General features: G+C 38.8%; 2 protein-coding genes across 4 annotated transcripts in view; one reads left to right on the top strand and one right to left on the bottom strand.

Moving 5' to 3' along the window:
- Positions 1-7,142: 7,142 nt before the first annotated feature.
- Positions 7,143-16,471, bottom strand: atpv0e2 (ATPase H+ transporting V0 subunit e2). Its single transcript, XM_035659369.1, has 4 exons — positions 16,235-16,471; positions 15,070-15,117; positions 11,962-12,060; positions 7,143-10,372 (listed from the first exon to the last, which is right to left on the bottom strand). Exons 1-3 carry the CDS (start codon positions 16,336-16,338, stop codon positions 11,967-11,969), a joined length of 246 nt encoding a protein of 81 aa, XP_035515262.1. The 5' UTR covers positions 16,339-16,471; the 3' UTR covers positions 7,143-10,372; positions 11,962-11,966.
- Positions 16,472-19,147: 2,676 nt separating this feature from the next.
- The window catches only part of LOC118327414 (stress-induced-phosphoprotein 1-like), a 22,647-nt gene continuing 19,226 nt past the window's right edge, over positions 19,148-22,568 (top strand). For all 3 annotated transcript variants that reach the window (XM_035660768.1, XM_035660767.1, XM_035660766.1), the window contains exon 1: positions 19,148-19,397. In XM_035660768.1, the coding sequence (XP_035516661.1) occupies positions 19,352-19,397 (46 nt within the window). In that variant the 5' untranslated portion in view covers positions 19,148-19,351. The remainder of the gene's footprint in view (positions 19,398-22,568) is intronic.

Here is a 22,568-nt window from a genome sequence, read left to right as displayed (position 1 = left end):
CCGACCTGAATTTCTGCTTACAATAAATAAATAAATAAATAAATAAATAAATAAATAAATAAATAAATAAATAAATAAATAAATATCAAAATGAATAAATAACCAGTGAGCTCATTAATTACAGTTGCATGCATTATTAATAAAATATTAAATATATATAAAAACAATCTTATTCTGTCTGAGCCCGACCTACGGCAGCAGTTTCAGGAACCCAGCGGGCCCTGTAGGCTCCAATCGGGTTCGGGCAGATAATTATGATCCCTGTATGGCTTAACTATATGCTACTACATGGTACACAAAAAAGGCTAAAACATAACTAACCACATTGTAAAAAATCTTTAAAATTAACACCTTTAACTTTAACAAATAAATGTCAGAACAAGTGTAGTTGTCACATGGATTCAAAAACATACAGTGTTTCCAGTTGGGATAACAAATTAGATCTTACATGATTACATTTTAACCTACCCAAAATAGAATTGTGTTCATTTTGGTGGGGCTTTTATTATGAAAAGCGCACAGCTGTGTTTCCGGTTTAGTGCTGGTTGACACTTGGCAGCTTCACGTCAGTGGAGTCAGTGAAAACGGATATGGTTTACGACACGGTGTCGTCAGAGGGGCGGGGTCACACGACCCGTCTTTAAGGACACCGGGAGGACTGGGGCTGTGAACCCGCTGACCCGAGCAGGTCCCCGGGCAGCTTCACAGCAGAGTCCCGCTGGAACCACTTCGGCTGCTTTCCGACACGTTGGACCGAGGAGCAGACCCCGACAGGCGGCCTCCGCAGCGGGTTTACTACGGCCCAACAACCGCTCTGCAACTCACTCTTACCTCTGCAGACTCACTGTAGAGCCCGCTGGTTTTCTTCTGAGTGGATAAAAGTGGTGAATGTGTCTCTTTTTTTTTAATGGGGTGGACAAAATATTAGAAACACTCAGTGTAACACAAAACTTCAACCACCACAAACTACAGCTTAGAGTAAATGAACACACCAGAAACTGAATGTTCATTGCACCTATGAACTGACAACTCAGTTTAAAACAATGAAAAATGTAGAATTTAAAATGTTTATTTATATTTGAGCCGTGGTTCCCAACCTGTGGGTCGAGACCCCCATTGGAGGTCGCCAAAGCTTCATCGGCTGGGTCGCTAAGCATGTAAGAAAAGTTTACATAGTCAGCCTATTTCTCAGCATTTGGTTCTTCTGTGTAGAAAAGTAAATGTAAAGTAAAGTAAACTGTTAAATGAATGATCTAATAGAACAATGGCGAAGGGCCAGGGACGAGAAAACACTGAATTTGTCATAAAAGAAGTATGTTTGATTGTATATAATGATAAATAAAATACATATAACAGACAATTTTATAAAAGTTCCCTAAACAGGAAATAATCGGCTCAAAATTCATCCAAATCACTTGTTTTACACAAACTTCCTGCAGTTGCTGAGTTCACTATTTGGGTTCATTGTACAGTTTTGAATAGAAATAGAAATATCCGTAAAATATGTCACATAGTCAGTTTACTCAATGATAGAAAAGGGGGTTGTGGTGTATTTTCGTGGCTGCCATTAGTTGGTCTGTGGATGACTGAATAAGAAAAGGTCCGCCCCTCTTCTTGCTTTGATTTAGGACTTTATTAAACAAAAACAAGTGAGTTTCAGATGCATCTTCTGGCTGAATTCTCCTACCTCTCTCTCTCGTTCAGCCCTTATATACCAGCCTGTAAACATCCTATAGGCTACAAAACTGACAGAATTTCCTGTTATGAACATAGCTGTCTTTTTACCTACACATAACATAAGCAGATGTTTCCTACACAACTAAAGTGTGAGGCACCAGATACCATCATGTGAACATTCTGTTTTTCACACAGAGGGAGAGAGATTTAATGTATGGATTTTCAGAATAAAATATCCCCTCATATACCTCAAGGAAATCTACCACTGATTGTGCTCTAATACATTAAGTAAACCTTCGACCACTGACTAAGTGACATATTTTATGGCTGTTTCATATTATAGTACTGCATATTATACTCAACTGCACAATGAACCCAAATAGTAAACACAATAAATGTGGGAAGTTTGTGTAAAACGAGCAATTAAATTAATTTTGAGCTTTATTTTTAGATTATTATTGTGATTTTATGTGATAGTTTTAGAAACTTTTTTTATACAATCCTCTGTCATACGTACTAAATAGAGTTTTATCAGGGTCAAATTCAGTGTTCAGTGTTTTCTTCTTCCTGACACTTGACCGTTGTTCTATTAGCTTTTTGGTTATTTTAACTGCTTGTTTTTCTAATGGAGGACAAAGCTGTTCAGCAGAGATAAACTTAAAAAAACCAAACAATTACATGTAGTTTTCTTCACAGGAATAAATGAAATGCTGAGACAGAGGCCTGCTGAGTATATTTTTAATGTTTTCTTACACCCCTTAAAAATCAAGAAGGCCTTGCGACCTCCTGTGGAACCTTGGCGACCCCTAGTGGGACCCGCAGGCTGGGAATCACTGCTTTACATCATCCAGTATGGGCTCACTTTAGTTAGTTTGAATTCATTTTATTGTTATTGTTATTTAATGTAGTAAAGAAAGTTCAGATTTCTTCTTAATTTTATGAAGCAAGAAAATATTTGCAAGCCTAAAAAAAGTTGTCCTGGAGGGAATCTGTACATTGTATTGAATTAAAGCTGCAGTAGGTAATATTTGCTGAAACATTCACTATATCCTAACTATAGATTGTATTTGACAACCTGGGAATGAGACACAGCAATCAACTATCAGGTCTTTAAATCTTTCTCCACTCTGATTGGTTGTTTTTTCATTCGGGCCCGGCGGATTCTTGCAAATGTCGTTAGGAGCACTAGGACGAGCCAGAGGAAGCTGATCTTTTTACACATTGTCTGTCTCATGTTCAACTGTCAGGATATAGTGAACCTTTCAGCAATAAGGACAAAAAGTTTATAAAAGTTTCAGCTTTAAGTATTGTATTAATTTAAAACTGCTCCATGTCTGAGAACTTTAAGCTCCACGGGAATACTGGATTTTTAATTTGCAGTTACTCAAAAATACTATATGCCATTAAATATTGATATCACGATATGAAAATATAAATCATTTTAGATTATTTTATGACCCACTCATTGTTGTGATTTATAATATACTAAGTTATATTTGCTGTTACGTTAAATATATTGCTCAGAAGATATCTTAGTCACAACCCTCTAATAACCAAATTTAAGGTATCCATATCAGAAAAAATAATATATTATGACTGGGTTATTTTTAATTATAAAACACCAGCTTTAAAAACCCTGCATCTGTCAGGCTCTACTTTACAGTATACTTGGAAATTGAGAGATTAAAAGCTGCATCATCGTGCTCGCAGCTGCTCCCACTTTATTGTCAGTTTACACTGAAATTCATTTTGCACCCATGGGCAGTTTCGTTCAAGAAATATACACACAGAGATTGAACATACAGTATGACACTTCCCACAGATGTATAAACCATCAAACATCCTTATAAATATCACACCATATCCTCTGGATTCAGATCTCAGTTAGCAGCACACTGATTTTGGTTCAGCAACAGGATTGACTGGTGTATAAAAGAAATCTTCAGCCCGTTGTGTTTAAATGGAGGAACTTATTGCCTCTTGGAGGGCAGAAGTTGGTATTCTCTGTTCAAAAGCAAGTCCGAGCATGCTTGCTGTGAGTTGCTTGAAAGGAGTGTGCCACAGGTTGGCCAATAATCTCCGCTCAAATTTGGATTTGATTATATTGTTTAGCTTTAAGTTTCACAGCTGAGCCAGACCGTGCTGCAGCACAGCATGACACTGAATTAAAAATAACCTGGCTACTGGCTCCGAAAGATAGAGTCTACGAAGGAAGTAAACACGCTGCTGTAACTTCTTACAAATAAATTCTATATGAGGAGTTCCTGATACGGTGGCATCTATCAGAACAGCCAGCAGGTATTTGTAGGAAGTACAATTTAATTTCTACATTGCAGACAATGAGGAGGAAAGACAAAAATAATTTCAACTGTGATGAAGAGAAGCAACGCTCTATAACACAGCAAGTGTTATTTAGGACAGCTCATATAGCTGTTTGCATAAAGATTGTTAAATCTTAATGGAGAAAAGTAGGTTGCCATGGCGCATGAACACATTAAGCCACATTTGATGAATATTACAGAGGATAAGCTGTGGGGTGTTTGTGTTTATCTGTCTGTCGGTTAAAGCCTGTATGTGTAGGCCTGTAGGCTGTGTGTGTGTGTGTGTGTGTGTGTGTGTGGCCTTAATAATGTGCATTAATTCAGCTTTAATCTGTTTAAACAGAAATGTAGGCCGGAGCTTGGATATATCATACTTACAGGGACAATGCCACCATTTTTGGTAAGTGAAGTGAGCTCTGTGTAGTGCTTGAGGAGAAGCACACTGAACATAATTAGTGTCCTCACCAGGGGCGGATCTAAAGAATTATTCACAGGGTGTCTAGAGGGTGGCAGAAATATATATATATATATTTTGATGTAATTGCAAATATTCACCTACATCAACATTTGCTTGGAAAAGCCCCCAAATGAAGACTCAAAATTACATTTACATACATACTGAATGGAAATATCTAAAGGTGGCATTAGAAATCAATAAACTGTTCTATTTCCAAATCTTCAGAAATGTTTCCAAATGTCTTTTTTCATTAAACTTAAACCTGTCACTTTGTCTAAAATATTATATATATTAAATTATATGTGTTAAATTAAAAATGAATCTTCGACACATAAAAGATGGACTTTACTTCTATTATAGAAAAATGAAGCAGAAATATCCTGCATATGGCCGCTCCCATCTTTCGCCACTCGGAGCCAGAGTCTGCGTTTCGGGGTTGGCGCCAGCTGTCAATCATGATGTGAAACCATCTTTTTATAGCTTAATATTCTGTCGATGCTGCCACACCATGTCACCCATCTATATCCGCCTCTGGTCCTCACTCCTGTAGCTTTCTTTCTCAGCAGACGTTTTTCAGAGCAGCCATTTTGACATGAAGTAATAGGGTAAACATAGGTGTTAATTAAGGTTCTGTTCCATTTAGTGTAGCAGAGCTGTTCTAGTAAGCAAACATGAATAAAAGCAGCACCCTGACTCTGTTTGACCTGAATGGAACTGAACCGTAATTAGTATCACTGGTTACGCCTGTGTTTACCCTACGACTACATGTCAAAATGGGTGCTGTGAGAAAGGTCAGTTGGTTAGTCAGCCACAAAAGCGCTGCAGCTTTTTTCAGAATAGTCCTGTTGATTTCATGGGCTGTTTACTCATTAATCTGCAGCCATAATGAGACCGCAGCGCCGCACCACCACTCATTTATTTACAGCTGTGAATTATACATGAATGCTTGTCCTCCTAGGTGGTAACAAAATGAGATAGATTTTATAGAACTTAATCAGAACCCAGTGCTGAGTCTGCGAGCACATCACGCTACATTTCTGCACCAGTAAATATTAATAATTGCACACATTGAACATGTTGTGTTTGTTTCTGAACCGTATTCAGGGGTTGCTGACTGTGCTTGAACATTTATTTAATTTACCACTGTGATAAAACAAATGTTTTAAGGAAACAGCTAAGGTTTAGACCTAATATAAAATCACTATTTTGTCTTCCTGTGGATTAAAGATACATTGCCTCTGCATCATAACACCTAGTTATCTCCAGGATACTTACAGTGAGACTTACAGCATTAGTTTTGCAGGTGTAACATGTAAAATATAATGTCAAACACAAATTTGCTATTCAACCATCTGACAAGCAGTTTAGTAGAAGCATACTGGCCAATTAACACTCATTGCCTGCAGTTGGCACAAGGGTCAAAATGGCAGCAGCTATGACTTTCTTTGCCGGTAGATGCGTGGGCCTCAAACTGCCCCCTTTTTCCTAATTGTTTGATTATCAATTGAAACTAGCCGCTTAATATACAACTAAAATAAAAACAATTCTATTTTAAAAATGTATTTAGTTTGGTGAAAAATAAAGGTTAAAGGTAGTACTTGAATGTTTAAGTGGACCTCTTACAATACCAACAGTGGCCCCAAGCCAATCTGAGTTTGAGACTCCTGCTGTGGATGGTGAACATTAATGTCTTTTCCTCAGTAGGTCTGAGTTTCTGCTGTTACTCTTTTGCTTTTAGGACTTCTGGTTGGGCTGGAAGTGGTCCAGAACTGAAGCTGTGCATTTGGACAAAATGATCTGTGCATCAATGACACATGCGTGTTGAATATTAAACAGCAGTAGGTTAGTGCTGTTCATCTTTATCACAGAGAGGAGTTGTATATTTGCAGCTAGGTATCCATTCATCCACTGTGCGCAACCAGTTTTTTTATTTAAATGTACCAAACAGTTTTAGTGAGTACCTTGTTTTTCAGCTCTGATAAAGGTCTAGAAGAAACTGAATCCTTGTTGTATTTTCTGATAAAAACAAGTCAAATATGTTGATGAATATTTGCTCAAATTATCAGCTCAATTGGGTTTCAGCTTTAAAAGCAATCTTGGCAGGCAAATGTATCTGCCCTTTTAGTATTTCACTTGCCAGCTCTTCTTCCCATTGTACATTGCTGATTTCTAAACAAGGGGTTAAATATTTAAATACTAAAAAAATCTTTAACATTGCGTTGTGCGGAGGTGTATTTTGAGGTCCTCTTCCAGCATAATACCTGCACCTGACAGATGAGGTGACTGAAATTATTGTGTGTGAGTCATGCATGCGTGCCTCCATGTGCCATTGTGAGAATCCTGTGTGAGAGTCAACCTCGTCCTTGATTGCCAAGGTAACTTCAACCAACTGCCTCGGTCTATCACCGGGGGCCCCCTCCGTGTCACAGGCAGCGAAACAACATCGGCAGATGCACTACAGGAAGGTGGACGTACATATCTATTTTCTTCTTTGCAGCTTTAACATGCACGTGTGTTACTGTATCCTTGTGAGATGAGATTAGGTTTGTATGAGGGTTAAGTTCAGGTATTTGGAAAGCACGCAGAGAATCTAGGTCTCTAGGAGAATCATTTAGGTGTGTACGCCAGTGAGGAATGTCAATAACATCAACAGAGCAGCAGGACTGTATTACACATATAGCCTTTTACTGGGTGTTTCACATACAACGTCACTCACATAGAAGCAGTTACTTCACACTAATACAAGGTCACACATAGGATCTCATCTTCACCAATAATCAGATCTGCAATTTAGTAGATTTTTGTAACCATGGCGACTCCTCATACACACACACACACACAAAAATCCATCTCTATTTCCATCCAATGTTGCCAGGAATATTTAACAGATAGGCAGCAGCCAGTTATCAAAAGAGCTGAACTGATTCCTAAAAGAAGGAAAAGAAACCCAAGGATTTTGTCATGTTTAGGGCCAGTTCACACACAGCATGTTTGGAGGGGTTTATCTGAAGTGTGGAGCGTCTGTTACTTTAGTTCAGTTTTTTCGTCCGGACGCCATTTGTTGCCCGATGACTCACAGACGCCCGAAATGTGACTGTGTCCTCTTGCAAGCTCACTGTGGCACGTCTCGTTATGAGTGGGATTGGGAATGTAATCCAAACCAATGACGGAAACAAACCCGAAACACGAGGGTTTATGGGCACACATGATAGCCAGCAGTTAATGGTTGGAAAGCCCGACAGAAGAAAATGAAGTGAGAGCAAACCGCAGTCTGGACTGATGCTCGTATTCAGCTTTTTTTCCCCCTTCATGTGCACTTAACTGGTATGAACACCAGAGACTTAAACACACCACAAAGCTGAGGTTACAGGTGACAGATTTATTTTGACTCTCCACCAGCACCAACATCTCTTATCTTTGGCAGGTTGACCAAAGCTCCAGTCCAATAACCGAGCGACTTGTGAGTCCATGTGGCTTTTGTTTACAAGCTCTGGTTCACTTGGAGCGCAGCACGGAGTGAAACTGAACACTAGCGTTCTGACGAGGAGAGCCTCACTTTGTTGGGTGTGATCAGGTGTGATCGCACTCTATTTTAAGTAGGCCCCTAACCCCTAGCACACTGAAATGTATCATTTAGATGCGTGCCACCACCACAACTACAAAGAGGGCTGGAGGAAAAGATACAACGCAATTTGGTCTTTCTAAAAAGTAGCTGTATATTGATTTTGATTCTTTTTGGCTGAAGCAAAGTAGTTTTAGAGAGGAGGGCGGGGAGGGACAGTGTTAAGGAAGGAAGGAGGGAGGGAGGAAGGGAGGTAGGGGTTCTCAGGGTTGGAATTGGGAAGTGGAAAGAGGAGACATAGTTGTGGTAGTGGCTGGCAGCTCAGACTCTTCAAGCATCAGGAGGAGGCACCATCATCATATTCAAAGCAAATGTTTTTTTAAAAGTTAAAAATTATGAAAATTGGCAACCTTTCTGAGGCGTTGAGAAGTTATGTAAGTCAGGAACACAATATATACGCTGTTATGCAGATGTACGTAGCCAAGAATAACAACAAAGTTTTATGATGTTGGTGACTTCCTCTGAGCTTGAAGACCTTATCGGTTCACTGTTAGTCTTCAGGCTGCTGCTGTCTCTCGGCTTGACTTATTTATGCTAGCTGGTATTGCACAGAGAACGTCAAGAAACGCCGGCGTCTGATTGGTCATCAGCGATCATTATCCTGCACTGAGAGAGGAGACCACAGTCAACAGAAATAAACCTCGACCTCTGGACTTCTGGTGACTGACTGTTCCGGCTACTGATGGTGTTACCGCACAGTAACTTGCTCCGTACTCAAATGCATGTGTACAGATTAACATGTGCACTCTGCCTACAATTAGTACTGTATTTAAAAAAAAGATTTTCTTACACACTTTAACAATTTGAGTCTCTTCTTAAAACACACTTTTATAGTCTTGCCTTCTGGTTTTTTCTATCCTTTTATTCACTCTAGTGCTATGGTGTTTAGATTTCTGTTGTTTTTACCCCACTGATTAAAATCAAGAAGGCCACGTGAGCCCCCCGTTAAGCCCTGGCGACCCCTAGTGGGTGATGTGCAACTATTAACTGCAATGATTAGTCTCATTCAGCAACTTGATTTAAACAGTAAATTAGATAAGTTGTCTTTTGAAAACCAAGTATTCCTTATTTTCTAACTGCACTGCACTTTGTCTAAATATCCAACATCAGCCAGTCAGAGGCATCGATCACTTATAGGATTTTTGTAGGGTTTCTAACAGATTACCCTGTCTGAAAATGTCTATGTGCAATAAAATAACACTTCCTTTTGTTAAATATACTTTTTTCATCTGCTACTGAAAAGATGTGAGGGTCACTCGAAGCGCCCCTAAACCTCCGAGAGAATTAATTAGCTGAAGTTTAAAAGAAAGGAATCTGATGTAAATGCCTGAAAATGATTTTTTTTGGGGGGGTTGGGATGAAATTTTTAAGATGGTGGAAATTATCACCAAATCTATCAGCAGCTACCAGACGCTTGGATCCAAAAAGCATGTCCCTACAGTACAACCTACAGTACATCTGTACACAAGCGAGGCGAGAATGGGCAGGATTTCATCAAAAGGGGTCGAGTGGAGAGGGACTGAATTGGGCGATGAGATCACCATGGCAACGAGGACCTCCGCGGTGTAGAGCATGAGGGGAACGTGGGAGGGAGTTTCATGCTGAAGTAGTCTAAAGTGGGAGGGAATCGCTCTTCACTTTTTTTTTTTCTTTTTACGGTTTTGGGAGATTCTCATGGCGGCGGTCCAAGCACTCACAGTAATGAACTCTTCACACACACTCACACGCACTCACACTCACACACACACCATTACATCACAGATAATAACAGTTATATAACAAGACCGTGTGGACACTGAGGTAATTACAATGCGCTTACATCAGTGCCTGCAGGCCAAATAAATACAAACACTTAGAAAATTCATGTTCCCTGATGGCAGCAAAACCAAAAATGTAAACAACACAAAAATAAACTAAAGGATCTTAAGGATTGCACATTTCAGTGATGGAAGATTAATATCTGCTCCTAACGGATGACTTTACGGTTTCACTGGAAATCATTCTTCTCGGTAACAGACATGAAAACACTCAACGCTTTTGTTCACGAATCCTGTCAAAGTCACAACTTCAACTGTGTGTGTTGTGGGGGTGGCTCCTCCTTGTTTTAAAACCCACGTCTTAATAAACTTAAATTCCAGGGACTGTACATAATTGTCAAAATTGCCTTTTTCGGTTGTTGTGTCATCGTTTCTGCAGATTGTGTGTGTGGGAATGTTTAATAGTAAAGTGTTACGTTGAAAGAAAGTCCAGCCAACCACGGGAGCGGAATGATGAGCGGCATCATGTCACACAGTCCTGGAACAGAGAGAAAAACTGATTTCAACAATTTCCTCAATCATGGACATTGCTTACATTCAGGATTAATGACTCTGAGGGTCTTAGCAAAATGCGAAACAGCTCAGTAATTCAGAGAGCAGCATGGTCCATGAGCACGAGTGGCTCAGAGCAAACATGCCTTTGAAATATCAGAAACGGTTTTGGAATTTTACCCAGCTCATTTTTTTTTCATGCAGTTGATAAATATTCACGCATGAATGCCACTTCTGTCACTGTAGGCAGTTTAGTGGCAGGGTTTTTCTCTCCCCCCGCCACTGCGTTCTGAGAGAAAAAGATGAAATGGTTTTTGATTTGCAAACATGCAAAAGTACAGAACGCAGCCTGAAGGATCAAAAACTGTTGGCACAAAGAAGCCGGCAGAAAAGAAAATATACAAAAGTATAATGTTCTCATTTTCTTTCAAATCTTTCCATGTTTCTTCTCACTACCAACTAGCAGTGAAACAGCAATAAGTCCTACTTTAGTCAGACGCTCATCTTAAAAACCAGCATATATACATGTATCCATATACATGGTGAAGTGTGCCAAAAGCTCTCTTCAGATGCATTAAGACTGTTGCACTTAATGCTGTTTAATCATAATTCAAAGTACAGGCCTGGTTTTGATTAAACAACATTACATTCGGTTTTCTAATGTGGATCATTTATAGGCAAATCTTTATTTTTAAGTATGACTACATTTGCATGAATTGGCAATTTGCATAGGTTTGCATAAAAAGCAATATGAAGATGATATAGCATCATATTCTAATAAATATATATCATATTTTGAAACTCTTTACTCTAAGGGGAAATTATCACGCGTTAATGTTGAAGTGTTGAAGCAGCTCTCAGCTGGAGTTAATCAATTAAAAAGTCTGTGGAGCCAGAGAGCTAGTGGATGGGTGTTGTAACTTTTACACAATGAACTTAATAAAATGTATTCAAAGTCAAACAAACTCGCTTTAGAGAGCCGTGCTTCATGTGTGGGTGCAGGGGGAGATCTGTTGAGCCCTCTGTGTATTTTAGGGGCATAATACTGCATGAAATATTCTATTCAATCTTTATATGTTTGTAAATGTATTGTGGACCCAGACCAGTGACCGTGTACCACCTCTCTCTCCTAGCACCACCTTTATGACCAATGTTAATTCAGCTACGGACAGTTCATGCAGGTTTATTCTAATAAATGTATCATTTATTGTCCCCTGTTGTTAAAATCCTGAACAGAACCAGTTCAAGAACCAGAGCCTATTTGGTGGAAAGGGGTCCTCCTGGTCTACACTTCCTTTCCCATTAGTTCCTGTTCGAAACCCACTTTTCCAGTGTTTTTAAACAAATATTTTTCTCTCCACTTATTGTCACATTTTAGCTCATAACCCATCACGCACACACATTCATGCGCAGGCTATGTGCCTACATAAGATGCTGATATTGAAACAAAATATTACTGCTAATGCAAAACTTATTTTAAATTACATTTCAGTTTACATAGTATTTTGATATCATAATATGTATTCATAACATGTCAGTGAGCATCTGGTTCAAGTTTTCTCCTGACAAACTCACCTTGTTTACTCCCAGAAGTAGCGCAGATACCATATAGTTTCATTCTTCAGCTGAGGGCCGAACAGAGGGTTGGTTTGGGCCAGAATGGCTATCAACCAACTGAGTAAAGAGAGAGACAGAGAGAGAGAGAGAGAGAGAGAGAGGATCATCAACACAAAGACCAAACCACAGGAAACTGTTTGCAACAAGTCCAAAGAGGACACAAGAGATTTCCAATGAACCCAGTTTTAACCAACTCTTAACAGTTATTTAGAGGTCTAAATGAATGTGGATATTATTTTATCTCCATATCAATCCAACATAATCGCCTTCGTTGCCTTGCGAAGACACTAATGAGCACAACCTGCAGGCTGCCGTGTTTTCCTAAACAAAGCTTGTTCCGGGCCTGTTAACTATATTTTATTAGTATTTAAATTAGAAGATATAAAACAGAACCACCAAGAACAAGAAGAGCTATGAAGTAACAACTGATGGTATAATAAGTCATAAAGCAAACTGTATGTTACATAAAAACGTTAAAACGTAAACGTAAAAGTGATTCTTTATCCCTCTGCTTCCATCCAATCTTCTCCAACTCATCCAGATACATAATTTTAAAACTAAAGATAAAACAGTGCAGACGTTCTAAAGTTAGGGAATCTACTACTGTCAGTGGTTTTTGTTGGCAAAGGGTTAGTCATGCCCTGAAGGAGCCCGGGCTCCCTCTAGTGGTGATATGATAATCCTGCATGCACATTCTACTTCTACTTTATTCACCACCTCTTCTGCACATCATGTATTATAATAACGGCACTATATATAAAACAAAATAAACCTTTTTTTCAGACGATTTATATGATTTCAAATTCAAGCCGATAGACCTCTGTGTTGTACGGAACCCCAGAACGGTCGTGCTCGCAATTACATTTTTTAAACATTGTTATCTCAAAATCACAAGTTAATTTATCCTGAGAAAACAAAAGGCTGATTTCTCGAGATAATGAGATGATTCATCATTAGAAATCTTTCGTTTTCTGAGATCATAGGAGAAATTAGTGAGAACTTGAAAATGAGTTTCTGGTTAATATGATCACACCTGATTTAAGCCTTCAAGATGAGTACCACGTATGTAGGGGAGGATTCATAAAGCGATTCATTTCCTGGCAATGTGACACTGACAAAATATATCAGGAGAACACTGAGCTGTATTAAATGAGCTCAAAGATTCCTGCAATGTCCAGATCCTTTCCATGCACTCCTGCTGCTGGCTCATTTTGGTCATTATGGAAATGAACGTTGCGTGTCATTCCTCCATGCATTGTCCATCATGCTGAACCAACGCTGCCATCTATAATACGCCATCTGTGCATCTCGTGATAACCAAAGATGACAAACTAATTAACTGTTAGAGCCAGAGTTTTGTTTTTAAGTAAGGAATAGCTTGTCTGCTCATGACGCCCAGCACAGCGTAAACTGCAGGTCACAAACTCTCAAAATACCTGTTTTGTGTTATTTAAAGTTGCTCAAATCAAACCTAGAAGCTTTTATCGAGTACTAATAGTTGTTGTTCATAGGAGGGGAAAATGGTACTTCTGTGGATGGGGCAGCAGCAAAATGTAGCAGATTTTAAAGAGTTGATATCAATTTAAGTGTATGCTATATTTAGAATATTTTTACTGCTTTACCTTGCCGTCAGACAGCCCTTTCAGACTGGGAACTGAAGCTGTTATATCCATCTATGCTCTCTTCAAAACCACCAGACTCCTTTAACAAAAACTGTCATTTTACCTCTCAGAACACAGGAGTTGTTGGTCTACCGCAGACTCGATCAGTGGGACAGTGTTCTTGTCTGACTTTGGTGTTTAAACACGTTAGTTCGGATCAGTGAAGTTGCTTTAAGGAGAGCCATATAACAACTCCAGTTTTCTCATAAGTCAGTCAGTAAGAAAGTCTTTAATTCAAACAATCAGACGTCTTCACAACACAAGAATCAGCTCAAACACGTGCTGCGGGTTTCTGTTTATACCTTTCTCTCTAATATCGTTTAAACAAGCACAGCACAGATCTGTTCTGCTTTTCACTTCCTGCCCTCCAACTCAATTTCATACGAATCACATGACTGCAAACACGCTGTGTAGAAGCCAACGCCCCGCCCGGCCAACTGACAGAATGCAGGTGTGTGCAGGTGGTAGCTGGAACATGGCATCCAGTCAAAGTTCTCAACCTTCATGTCTCTTTTAAGAGCCACTTGTTAGCTGGCAAGAGTCGTATGCAGAGCCTGAATGAATGAATGGCTGAATTCTTGCAGATCTTTCGCAATTGACTTAATTAGTTGAGTAACTGGCTTCTCTCGCCCTCCTCTCCCAGCAGCATTTTCTCTTGCAAAAACCCATTATGATCACCCATTACACATTATGCTAATTGTTTTCTGAGGTCTCCGTCTCATGTTGCTAAGTAGTTAAAAGCTGTTTTCGCTGAGGTTTTTTTTATGGCTGCACAATTAATCGAAATACCAAGGAAATCAAAATATGGCCAAGTGCCATATGCAAATCACAAGGCTGATAAAGGTAAAAAATGTGTGATAAAACAGCATTATAATGAAGTACTGTAGTGCTGCAGAGGTGCTCTGGGCTACAAATCTTCTCCAGATTTAAGAAAACATGTTTGTTTGCTACAAACCCCCCAAAATATCACATCGTCATGATTTTAATAGTTAATAGTTATCATCAATCACAATATCTGTTAAAATAATCGCAATGTGATATTTTAAACACATCGTGCAGCTGTAGTTATTTTGAAGCCTTGTGATTTGTTATTGATCTTCCCCTCCGATTTGCTCATAATGCATAAAATTATCGATCTTTAAGTGAAGGACACTGAAACCGCCTGAAGCAGAGTTTGTAACTACAGTAAACTTACTGTAATACACAACAGCCTCACTGGAAGACATTTTATCTGAAAGCACTGCAACATTTTTAAGTAGCAAGGTTTTAAAGTTTCATTGTGCCTGCGTGATCACGGCAGCAGGTCAATATAGCAGAGTCAATGTACAACATGTCAGCAGCAGGTACACCAAAGAGGAAGAGGAGGAGGAGGAGGAGGAGGAGGAGGAGAAGAGTTTGTACTTACAACAAGTAACAGCAGACCGCCGTAAGGATGAGACTGGTGACAATCACACTGTCAAAGAAAAGAGAGAGGGAGTTACACTGATGCAGCTCTGTCCAAACACACACACACACACACACACACACAGTTCAATATGTTAATCATACCTCCATATGATTTGGTTCTAATACAGAGTTACTTACTTTAGGCTACGTGTCCCACACCTAATTTAACTATATCTGATGGTTGGGTGGTATAAGGATACAGTTACAGACAGTACAGACAGTCAGAGATAGTATCAATGGTATTATTATGGCTGGTTGTATTTTACTGTTGGAAATATTGCATTTAGAAAACTGTTGCATGAATGTGATGAAGTTCCTTGAATTATCAGGTATTTTCTTAACTGAATTTGCCTAAAAACTGATACTTCTGTGTGGTTGATTTCTCTGGTAATTTATCAGTATTATCACCCACTCCTATAGAACAACCTTTATCAAAACATTACACCTCTTTCAATTTGCATGCTGCACTTGAACATACTGCGATATTGATGATATTTCGATTATTTGTGCAGCCTTAGATAAAAATGATCAATATAAATAAATTCAGTGAGGTGCAATATGCAGTTTTTTTTTAGTTTACTACTACTAACACTTCCAGGGTAAGAAATGTACCATTGTGTGACAACTGGTCTACTTGAGTACTGTTAAAGCAGCTCTGATAAAATAATGAAATAAATTCCCTCGTATGTTGTAGCTTGAGGGGCATGGCCACTGTGAGCCACCGTAATGGCCTCAGCATCACAGTCACTCAACATTAAAGCTATGATCAGATTATTCACCCACTTTATCTCTCCTTTACTACTGTGCTGACCCTTTAACCTGACAGCCGTGCGGGGATGAATGCACGGATGAATGGGAGGTGAAGGATGAATGCACAGATGAATGGGGAGGTGAAGGAAGGATGCTGGGATGGACGCAGGATGACGCGCGGGGCCTCCATCACGCGAGCAGTTCGTGTTATTTCTGAAGATGCTACAGAGCTGAGCACGGAGGAAACACTGACTGTAAACAATAACACACGGCCCAGCATCTCTACCTGGATTATTGTGTGTAGGATTATGAAAAGAAAAGGATAAAATAATCGCCGTTAATTGCAGCCAATTAACAGCAGACACAGCACCTACCCCCGGTTGGGTCCTTTGGGCACTAAAAACGGAGCCACGACCCCCACCAGCGCCCATAGCGTGGTGAAGCAGATCATCGGGAGGGCGAGAGAGTGAGACACCATGGCTTCAGTCCGCAGAGAGCCGCAGATACGGAACAATTAATGCCGGTTTGTCCTCTTGGAGATAAAGCGCATCAATGGCTGCTGAGCCAGCCCGTCGCTTCCACAATGTCCCCGCCTCCTTAAGCCAAAGCGACATGTGATTGGTCCAGAGGCAGGAGGCAGCGCTCTTTGATTGGTTTAGCCGGCTGTCTATCAGTATTACAGTGAGCTTGATTGGAGGGATGTCTGTGCCAGCACACTGCAGGCAAGTGTATTTTTTTGTTTGTTTGATACTGTCAATGTTTTTCAGCTCGGGAATTTAAAGGACAATATATAAAAATCTAAATAATAAAGCATTCTCAGTTCAAATGTTTCTCTTTTGTTAATTATTAATAACATTATTTCTCTTTTAATAGCCGGTAATAACTCTTTAATCTATCAGCAGTATATACATTGACTCATGTTCTGATATCTACACCTCAAACAATACAAAATATAAATGATTAAGAAATACAAATAATCCTATATATAGGAATATAGTGTATATAGTTTTCATTATTATATTATTATTTTCTATTATTATCTTTATAATATATTTTATTTTATTGTTCTGTATTGTATTTTCTTTTACACTTCTGCTGTGTCAAACTCATCTCATCATATCTCTTATGCACATATGATAATAAAAAGCTTACACATGTTTCTTCCTTTCTTTTTTATTCTTAAACACATGGATTTAAGAATAAATGATTATATGTTTATATGCATACATTCATTTGACCATTTTGAGTTATAGGCTAACTGGTAACAATACTTCTCAAGCCTTATTTGGACCTTGATTTGTGACAGGCGGTGCAGTATTACCACCCAGTGGACAAAGGTGCAGTCTACATTCCTTACGCAGTTTCCTGCAATTCACGAGGGTCTTATCTATGCCCACAAATATTCATTCCACCCAGACCAGAGACCACTGCTTTCCAGTTTTTAAGTAGGTCAGCTTGCCAGGAAATACCAGATGGCTTACGGCCTGTTGTTCTCAGGATATTTCTCATTTCTTGGCTACACTGGTCCATTTGTGCCTTATGGGAAAAATAGAGACAAAGTTCTGAGAGAGTTGAGCTTTGTGGATTTCTAAAAGAATTCCCATGAAAAGGACTTATTTGAAAGTTAACATTTCATATAGAATTGCATGTTTGCATGAAGCGTATCTGCCTCTACACTGACTAATGAATTCAAATTAATTGGAATTATTGAATTGGAAGTGTACCAGCTGAACATTGTCTCCATTTTTCCTATAATAAATACGAATTTATAACAAATTACATAGTACTCAGAAGAATCTTCAGTTACATAAGCTCCTAAATTAAATTAAATACAAACAGACCAATCAATGACTTTAACATCATTTCAGTGTAATAATAGTGCAGTAATACGTTGCTCCAAATGTAATAAAAGAAAATAAAACTGCAGTAGAGCCGTGGTTCCCAACCTGGGGATCTTTGGGGCTTTTTATGCCTTTGTTTGAAGATAAGCAGGAAAGGGGTGAAAGAGAGAAAGAGGGGACAGAAAAAGGGCTGCAGGCCAGAATCAAATCAAACCCTATTAAGAATATATGATATAAGCCTATGTATGATGATTAAAAATGACAATAAAAAACACAATATAAAAAACTCATCTCTGATGCAGATTCACAGGAAATAATCTGCTCAAAACTTCACTCGTTCACTGCGGTTATTGTGTTCACAATTTGTGTTCATTGTACAGTTTATCAGTTGTTTTGTACTGTTATTGTTATTCATTAAATATAATATGAAATATCTATTAAATACGTCACTTAATCCGAAGTCGTTTAGTTTATGCAATGATAGAAAAAGGGTCCCTTAAGGAAAAAGGTCTGGAACCACTGCTGTAAATCAATCAATAAAAGGCAGAACTGGATCGTTTTCTACTGGGTGAAATACGACACTGCTCAAACACAGCAGTGACATTTGTGAGGTGTTGTGAGTGGAGAGGTTCGTCCAATGGAAAGCAATCACCATCAATGATCTGTATACACCTGCACTGTGCATTCTCTGTTCACAGACATACTTACTATATATACAAAACAAATACTGTTAAATATATATCTCAGTCACTTATTTGTATTTATATTTTTCTAACTGGACTGCTATTTTTACTTATCTGTATATATACTGTGCATTTCTTTTTATGTAAATTATTTGTTTTGCTCCTTTGCTCCTAAAGCCCATTTTGAATTTAATTTGAATGTAAAAAAAGAAAGAAAAAAAAGGGAGAGAGAGATTTATTGGGAGTTATGTTTTGAACCGCATTTAATCTCTAAAATCATTTGATATTAAACCATGACCAGTTACAGTGTTGGGAAGTAACTAATTATTAGTAATGATGTTACTTTCCCCAGTAACTAGTAACTAATTACTGATACATTTCAGTAACAATATTACAGCTACTTCCCCAAAAAATCATCCAATCAATACATTTTTATTTTTTTATTATTTTGGAGGAAAATAGTTTGGAAGATGGAAACACTTACATTCAGCAGTTGGAAATATTCACCTATATATAATACTTTGATTTTAACTAACAAAACTGAGCAGAACATTTATATAACTAGTAGTGTAACTAAACACTGTTAGCAGGGAGAAATAAGTAAAGTAATAATATTACTTTAATTTTTTTGAGTAACTAGCCTAACACTGACCACTTATGACCCTTTTCTTGAAATGGTTTTATTGTGGTGATTGTGACCGGAAGTTGTGTGCTTTAAATTCTGCTTGTCATTGTTTTATTGTTGTAAGCGCCGGAAGTCGCGGTGTGTAGTGACTGCAGGTGTCTTGGTGACTGGACGGGCGGAGCAGCGGCGGACGATCAACGGGAGAGATTTCACATGAATCGGCAGCCTCACCGGCGAGGTGTCAGCCCCTAATGAAGCCCGGAGAGTGGTCGTCTCGTCCGGTTGTGACAGTTTAAAGTGCACAGAGCTCCGGGGCCCGGTAATCCTGGACGGTAAAACCTGATGAAGCTCACCAGAGATATCTGCCGGCTGCTGGGTTTAGGAGGCGGTGAGTAACACTGCCAGCCAGCCGCTGACAACTTCTTACTTTTTTTCAGTCAGAGAAGTTAGTGCCACAGTTGTTATTGTGCTGTTTGTTTGTCTGTCAGTCAGGATGTGATAAACAATAATAACATAAATAAAACAATACATTTCATACATAGGAGCCTCTAAATAACGTTGTTTAAAAAAAAAAAGGCTTTAACCTGAGCAGGTAATTTAGTGTTGTGGACACTTTATGATATTTTATTTAAAGTTTTAAAATAGTTTTTGAATCTTGCCTAATGACTTTAATTTTTACTTTATTTGGTTGGTTTTTGGTTAGTGGAACACATTTTTTAGTTTTTTTTTTACAACCATATTTTTCTGTTGTAGCACAATTGGGTGGCATTGAATACATGCTTTGTGTTAACTGCAGCTTACAGTATTTCACAGTGACACAGCCCACTCCATTTGCCTAGGCTGCATCAATGTGGAAGTGGATGAGCTAACTTTAGTTTTTAGCTCTGAGCTCACTGTTCTGGAGAAAGAAGGTATTTTTGGGAACAGAAAGTTTGCATGATGTAGAGGAAAAAGATCATTTAGTAAATAACCTTTGTGTTACACTGTTCTGTAGAAAGCATGATTGGCTCCATTTCTGCTGTACTATAAATGAACTGGCTGTCTTAATACAATGACCACATTTATATATGTGATACATGACGATAGGTTGAAATTATGCACAGCCTACCACATGTTCCTGCTGACTTGTACAATGAACTTTAACTGAATACAGACACGACATCTGTGTAATGTAAGGTTGAAATATAGCCTGCTCTGCTCTGGGTGAAATATAGCCTGGCCTGAACATCTAAACTTTTATCTAATTTGGTCTGAGACAGGAACATGTCTTCACTTGGGAATGCCCTTATCTCCCTTTGATGTTTAGCTTTTCTATTCTCTATGGTCATTGACTCTTTGTTCTTATGCATATAAAAACCCTGGTAGCGATGCACACAGCATCGATTGCTCGACAGTCGCTGACTGACACTTTGCTGGTTTCGATCCTTCTGCGCAGAAGCTAAATAAATATACAAAGACAAATTTATCTTTGTTGGTTTTCCTTTATTCGGTCAAACTTCCACCACACATGATGCAAAAGACCATGGAGACGCAATAACAAATGTGCCCTTTAGGGATGATCAATGGGGGAAACACAGCTCCATTAATAACTTAGTCCCAAATGGACTCTAGATAGTGCTGGTTTCGGTGTCCCATTCCAGAGCACATTTGGACCAAGTTATTTACAGAACTTTGTCAGTCTCAGTCTGGATTTGTGTTACTTTAACCTCAACCGTATGCAACGTTTACGCGCTGTGGGAATTACTTTAAATACCAGTTTTCTTCAGAGCGCTCAGGTCAACATTTAGGTCAGAAATAACCCAACTAAAGCTGCAGTAGGTAACTTTTACAAACTACTTTTTGTCATATTTGCTGAAATTTTCACTATGTCCTGACAGTTTGTACATGAGACAAATCATCTGTGGACAAATCAGGGTTCAAAAAGCTGTACTGGACACAGTATTTTTAACCCTCTCACAGCCAACTTTGCATTATTACAACCACGTAAAGAGTCATGGACTCTAATCTCTACCTTCCATCCCATTTGACACGAGCCTGGCATTAGCGCTAACCCTTAAGCAGCCATCTTTTGGGACGCTTAACCTCAACCCAGTATTACCCTAACCTCCACTAGCCGTCTGTGTAATGCCGAACTATAACCTCACATTAGCCTACCCTGGAGGGAAGACACAGACTTTGATACCTACTGGACCTTTCACAGTGCGACCACAGTAAGCCTGTATCTCAGCATTTCATTTAGAAAACTACATGAAATTATTTTTTTTAAAGCTATTTTGGGGCTTTTTATGCCTTTATTTGATAGGAAAGGTGAAGTCATAGGAGGGAGTGGACGACATGCAGCAAGGGCCGCAGACCAGCCTAATTAAAAGCCTATAAAGAAAAAAATAACAATATAAAACTTAATACAGACAGAAACACAAACTTCCTATTACTGAGGACCAGGACGGGGGTACCTGCTGAGCCTCTCAGGCGACGTTTACCTAATACAATCAAACTATATGAAATAGCAAACCAAAGCTCAGAAGCAGACTTTGTGATCATAATTTGATCACATTATGCAGCATATTCAGTCTTGGCTTGCTGTTCTTGCGTATTTCTTTGTGAGTTTTTTTGATACTGCATTTGATCAGAGTGAACTTGCGTCTGTGTTATGTTTAGACTCAGCCGGCAGGATGTCATAAACCGGACCAAAAATATTTGACTGGCAAATGAGTGGACTAACCCCACAAGAATGCACAGAAACTGGTTTGATCAGCTTGAAGTCTGAAAAATGGTCAACCCTGATTGAAAATAACTCAGGCATTTACGTAATGGTTGCAAAGCATTATTAGTATCTCAGTCAAATCAAAAGTTAATATATTATTTTTATATTTTATTTATATTTGTACCATTCTAGGTCGATACAGTGCGTCCAAGTCAGCTGTAATACTAACTGCTGAGTGAATATTACAGTGAGTGTTGGGAGAGACGTTTCAGATATAATCTTCAGTTGAAACCTGTGAAGAAAAATGTTGTTCCCACTGCATTTTCTAACAGATTCCCTGAAACAAAGATCACTGAAATCATAAAAATGCAATAACCTCCCCCCCGCCCATTAATTATTAGAGAAGCTGAGCTGCTCTCTCACACAGAACATTTCTTTTATTGAACGGGCGTGGTTATTGTTTAGTCTGCCATCTACTTATAAATGTCCTGGGGGAAGTCCTGGACTTAATTAACTCACATCACCCGGCCTCGTCCCATGAAACTTCAAGAAACAACAATGATGTAACTGTAAGTGCAAAAGCAGAACGGGATAAGCTGAAGGAGACGTTTGATATTTACGTGAACTTTCCCACATGAGAAACGCATTAAAACAGCGTGTGTTTTTGATGTTTTAACCAGAATCAGAGGCATGACCTTGACTTCATATATGTCCATGATAATGTTTAATGTTTTGCAGAATACAGTGAAATTCACCCGGTGTGGCTGATAAAGTCTGGTTGAGTTTAAAGTAGGGATGTGCACGATTAGACAGAAATACTAGCTGGTTAAGCTGTGTGATAAGTAAGTGAAACGT

The sequence above is a fragment of the Morone saxatilis genome, unplaced genomic scaffold (genome assembly GCF_004916995.1).
Source record: "Morone saxatilis isolate NCDOM2014 unplaced genomic scaffold, NCSU_SB_2.0 Contig17, whole genome shotgun sequence".
NCBI lineage: Eukaryota > Metazoa > Chordata > Actinopteri > Moronidae > Morone > Morone saxatilis.
The sequence above is the reverse complement of the archived record's forward strand: the minus strand, read 5'-3'. Positions and strand labels throughout refer to the sequence as shown.

Excerpts from the sequence above, each read along its gene's own strand:
- atpv0e2 (XM_035659369.1), bottom strand. The coding sequence starts at position 16,338 with ATGGTGTCTCACTCTCTCGCCCTCCCGATGATCTGCTTCACCACGCTA. Across the intron at positions 15,118-16,234 it reads CCCAAAGGACCCAACCGGGG|TGTGATTGTCACCAGTCTCA; the intron begins GTAGGTGCTGTG and ends TTTCTTTGACAG. Across the intron at positions 12,061-15,069 it reads GCGGTCTGCTGTTACTTGTT|TTGGTTGATAGCCATTCTGG; the intron begins GTAAGTACAAAC and ends CTCTTTACTCAG.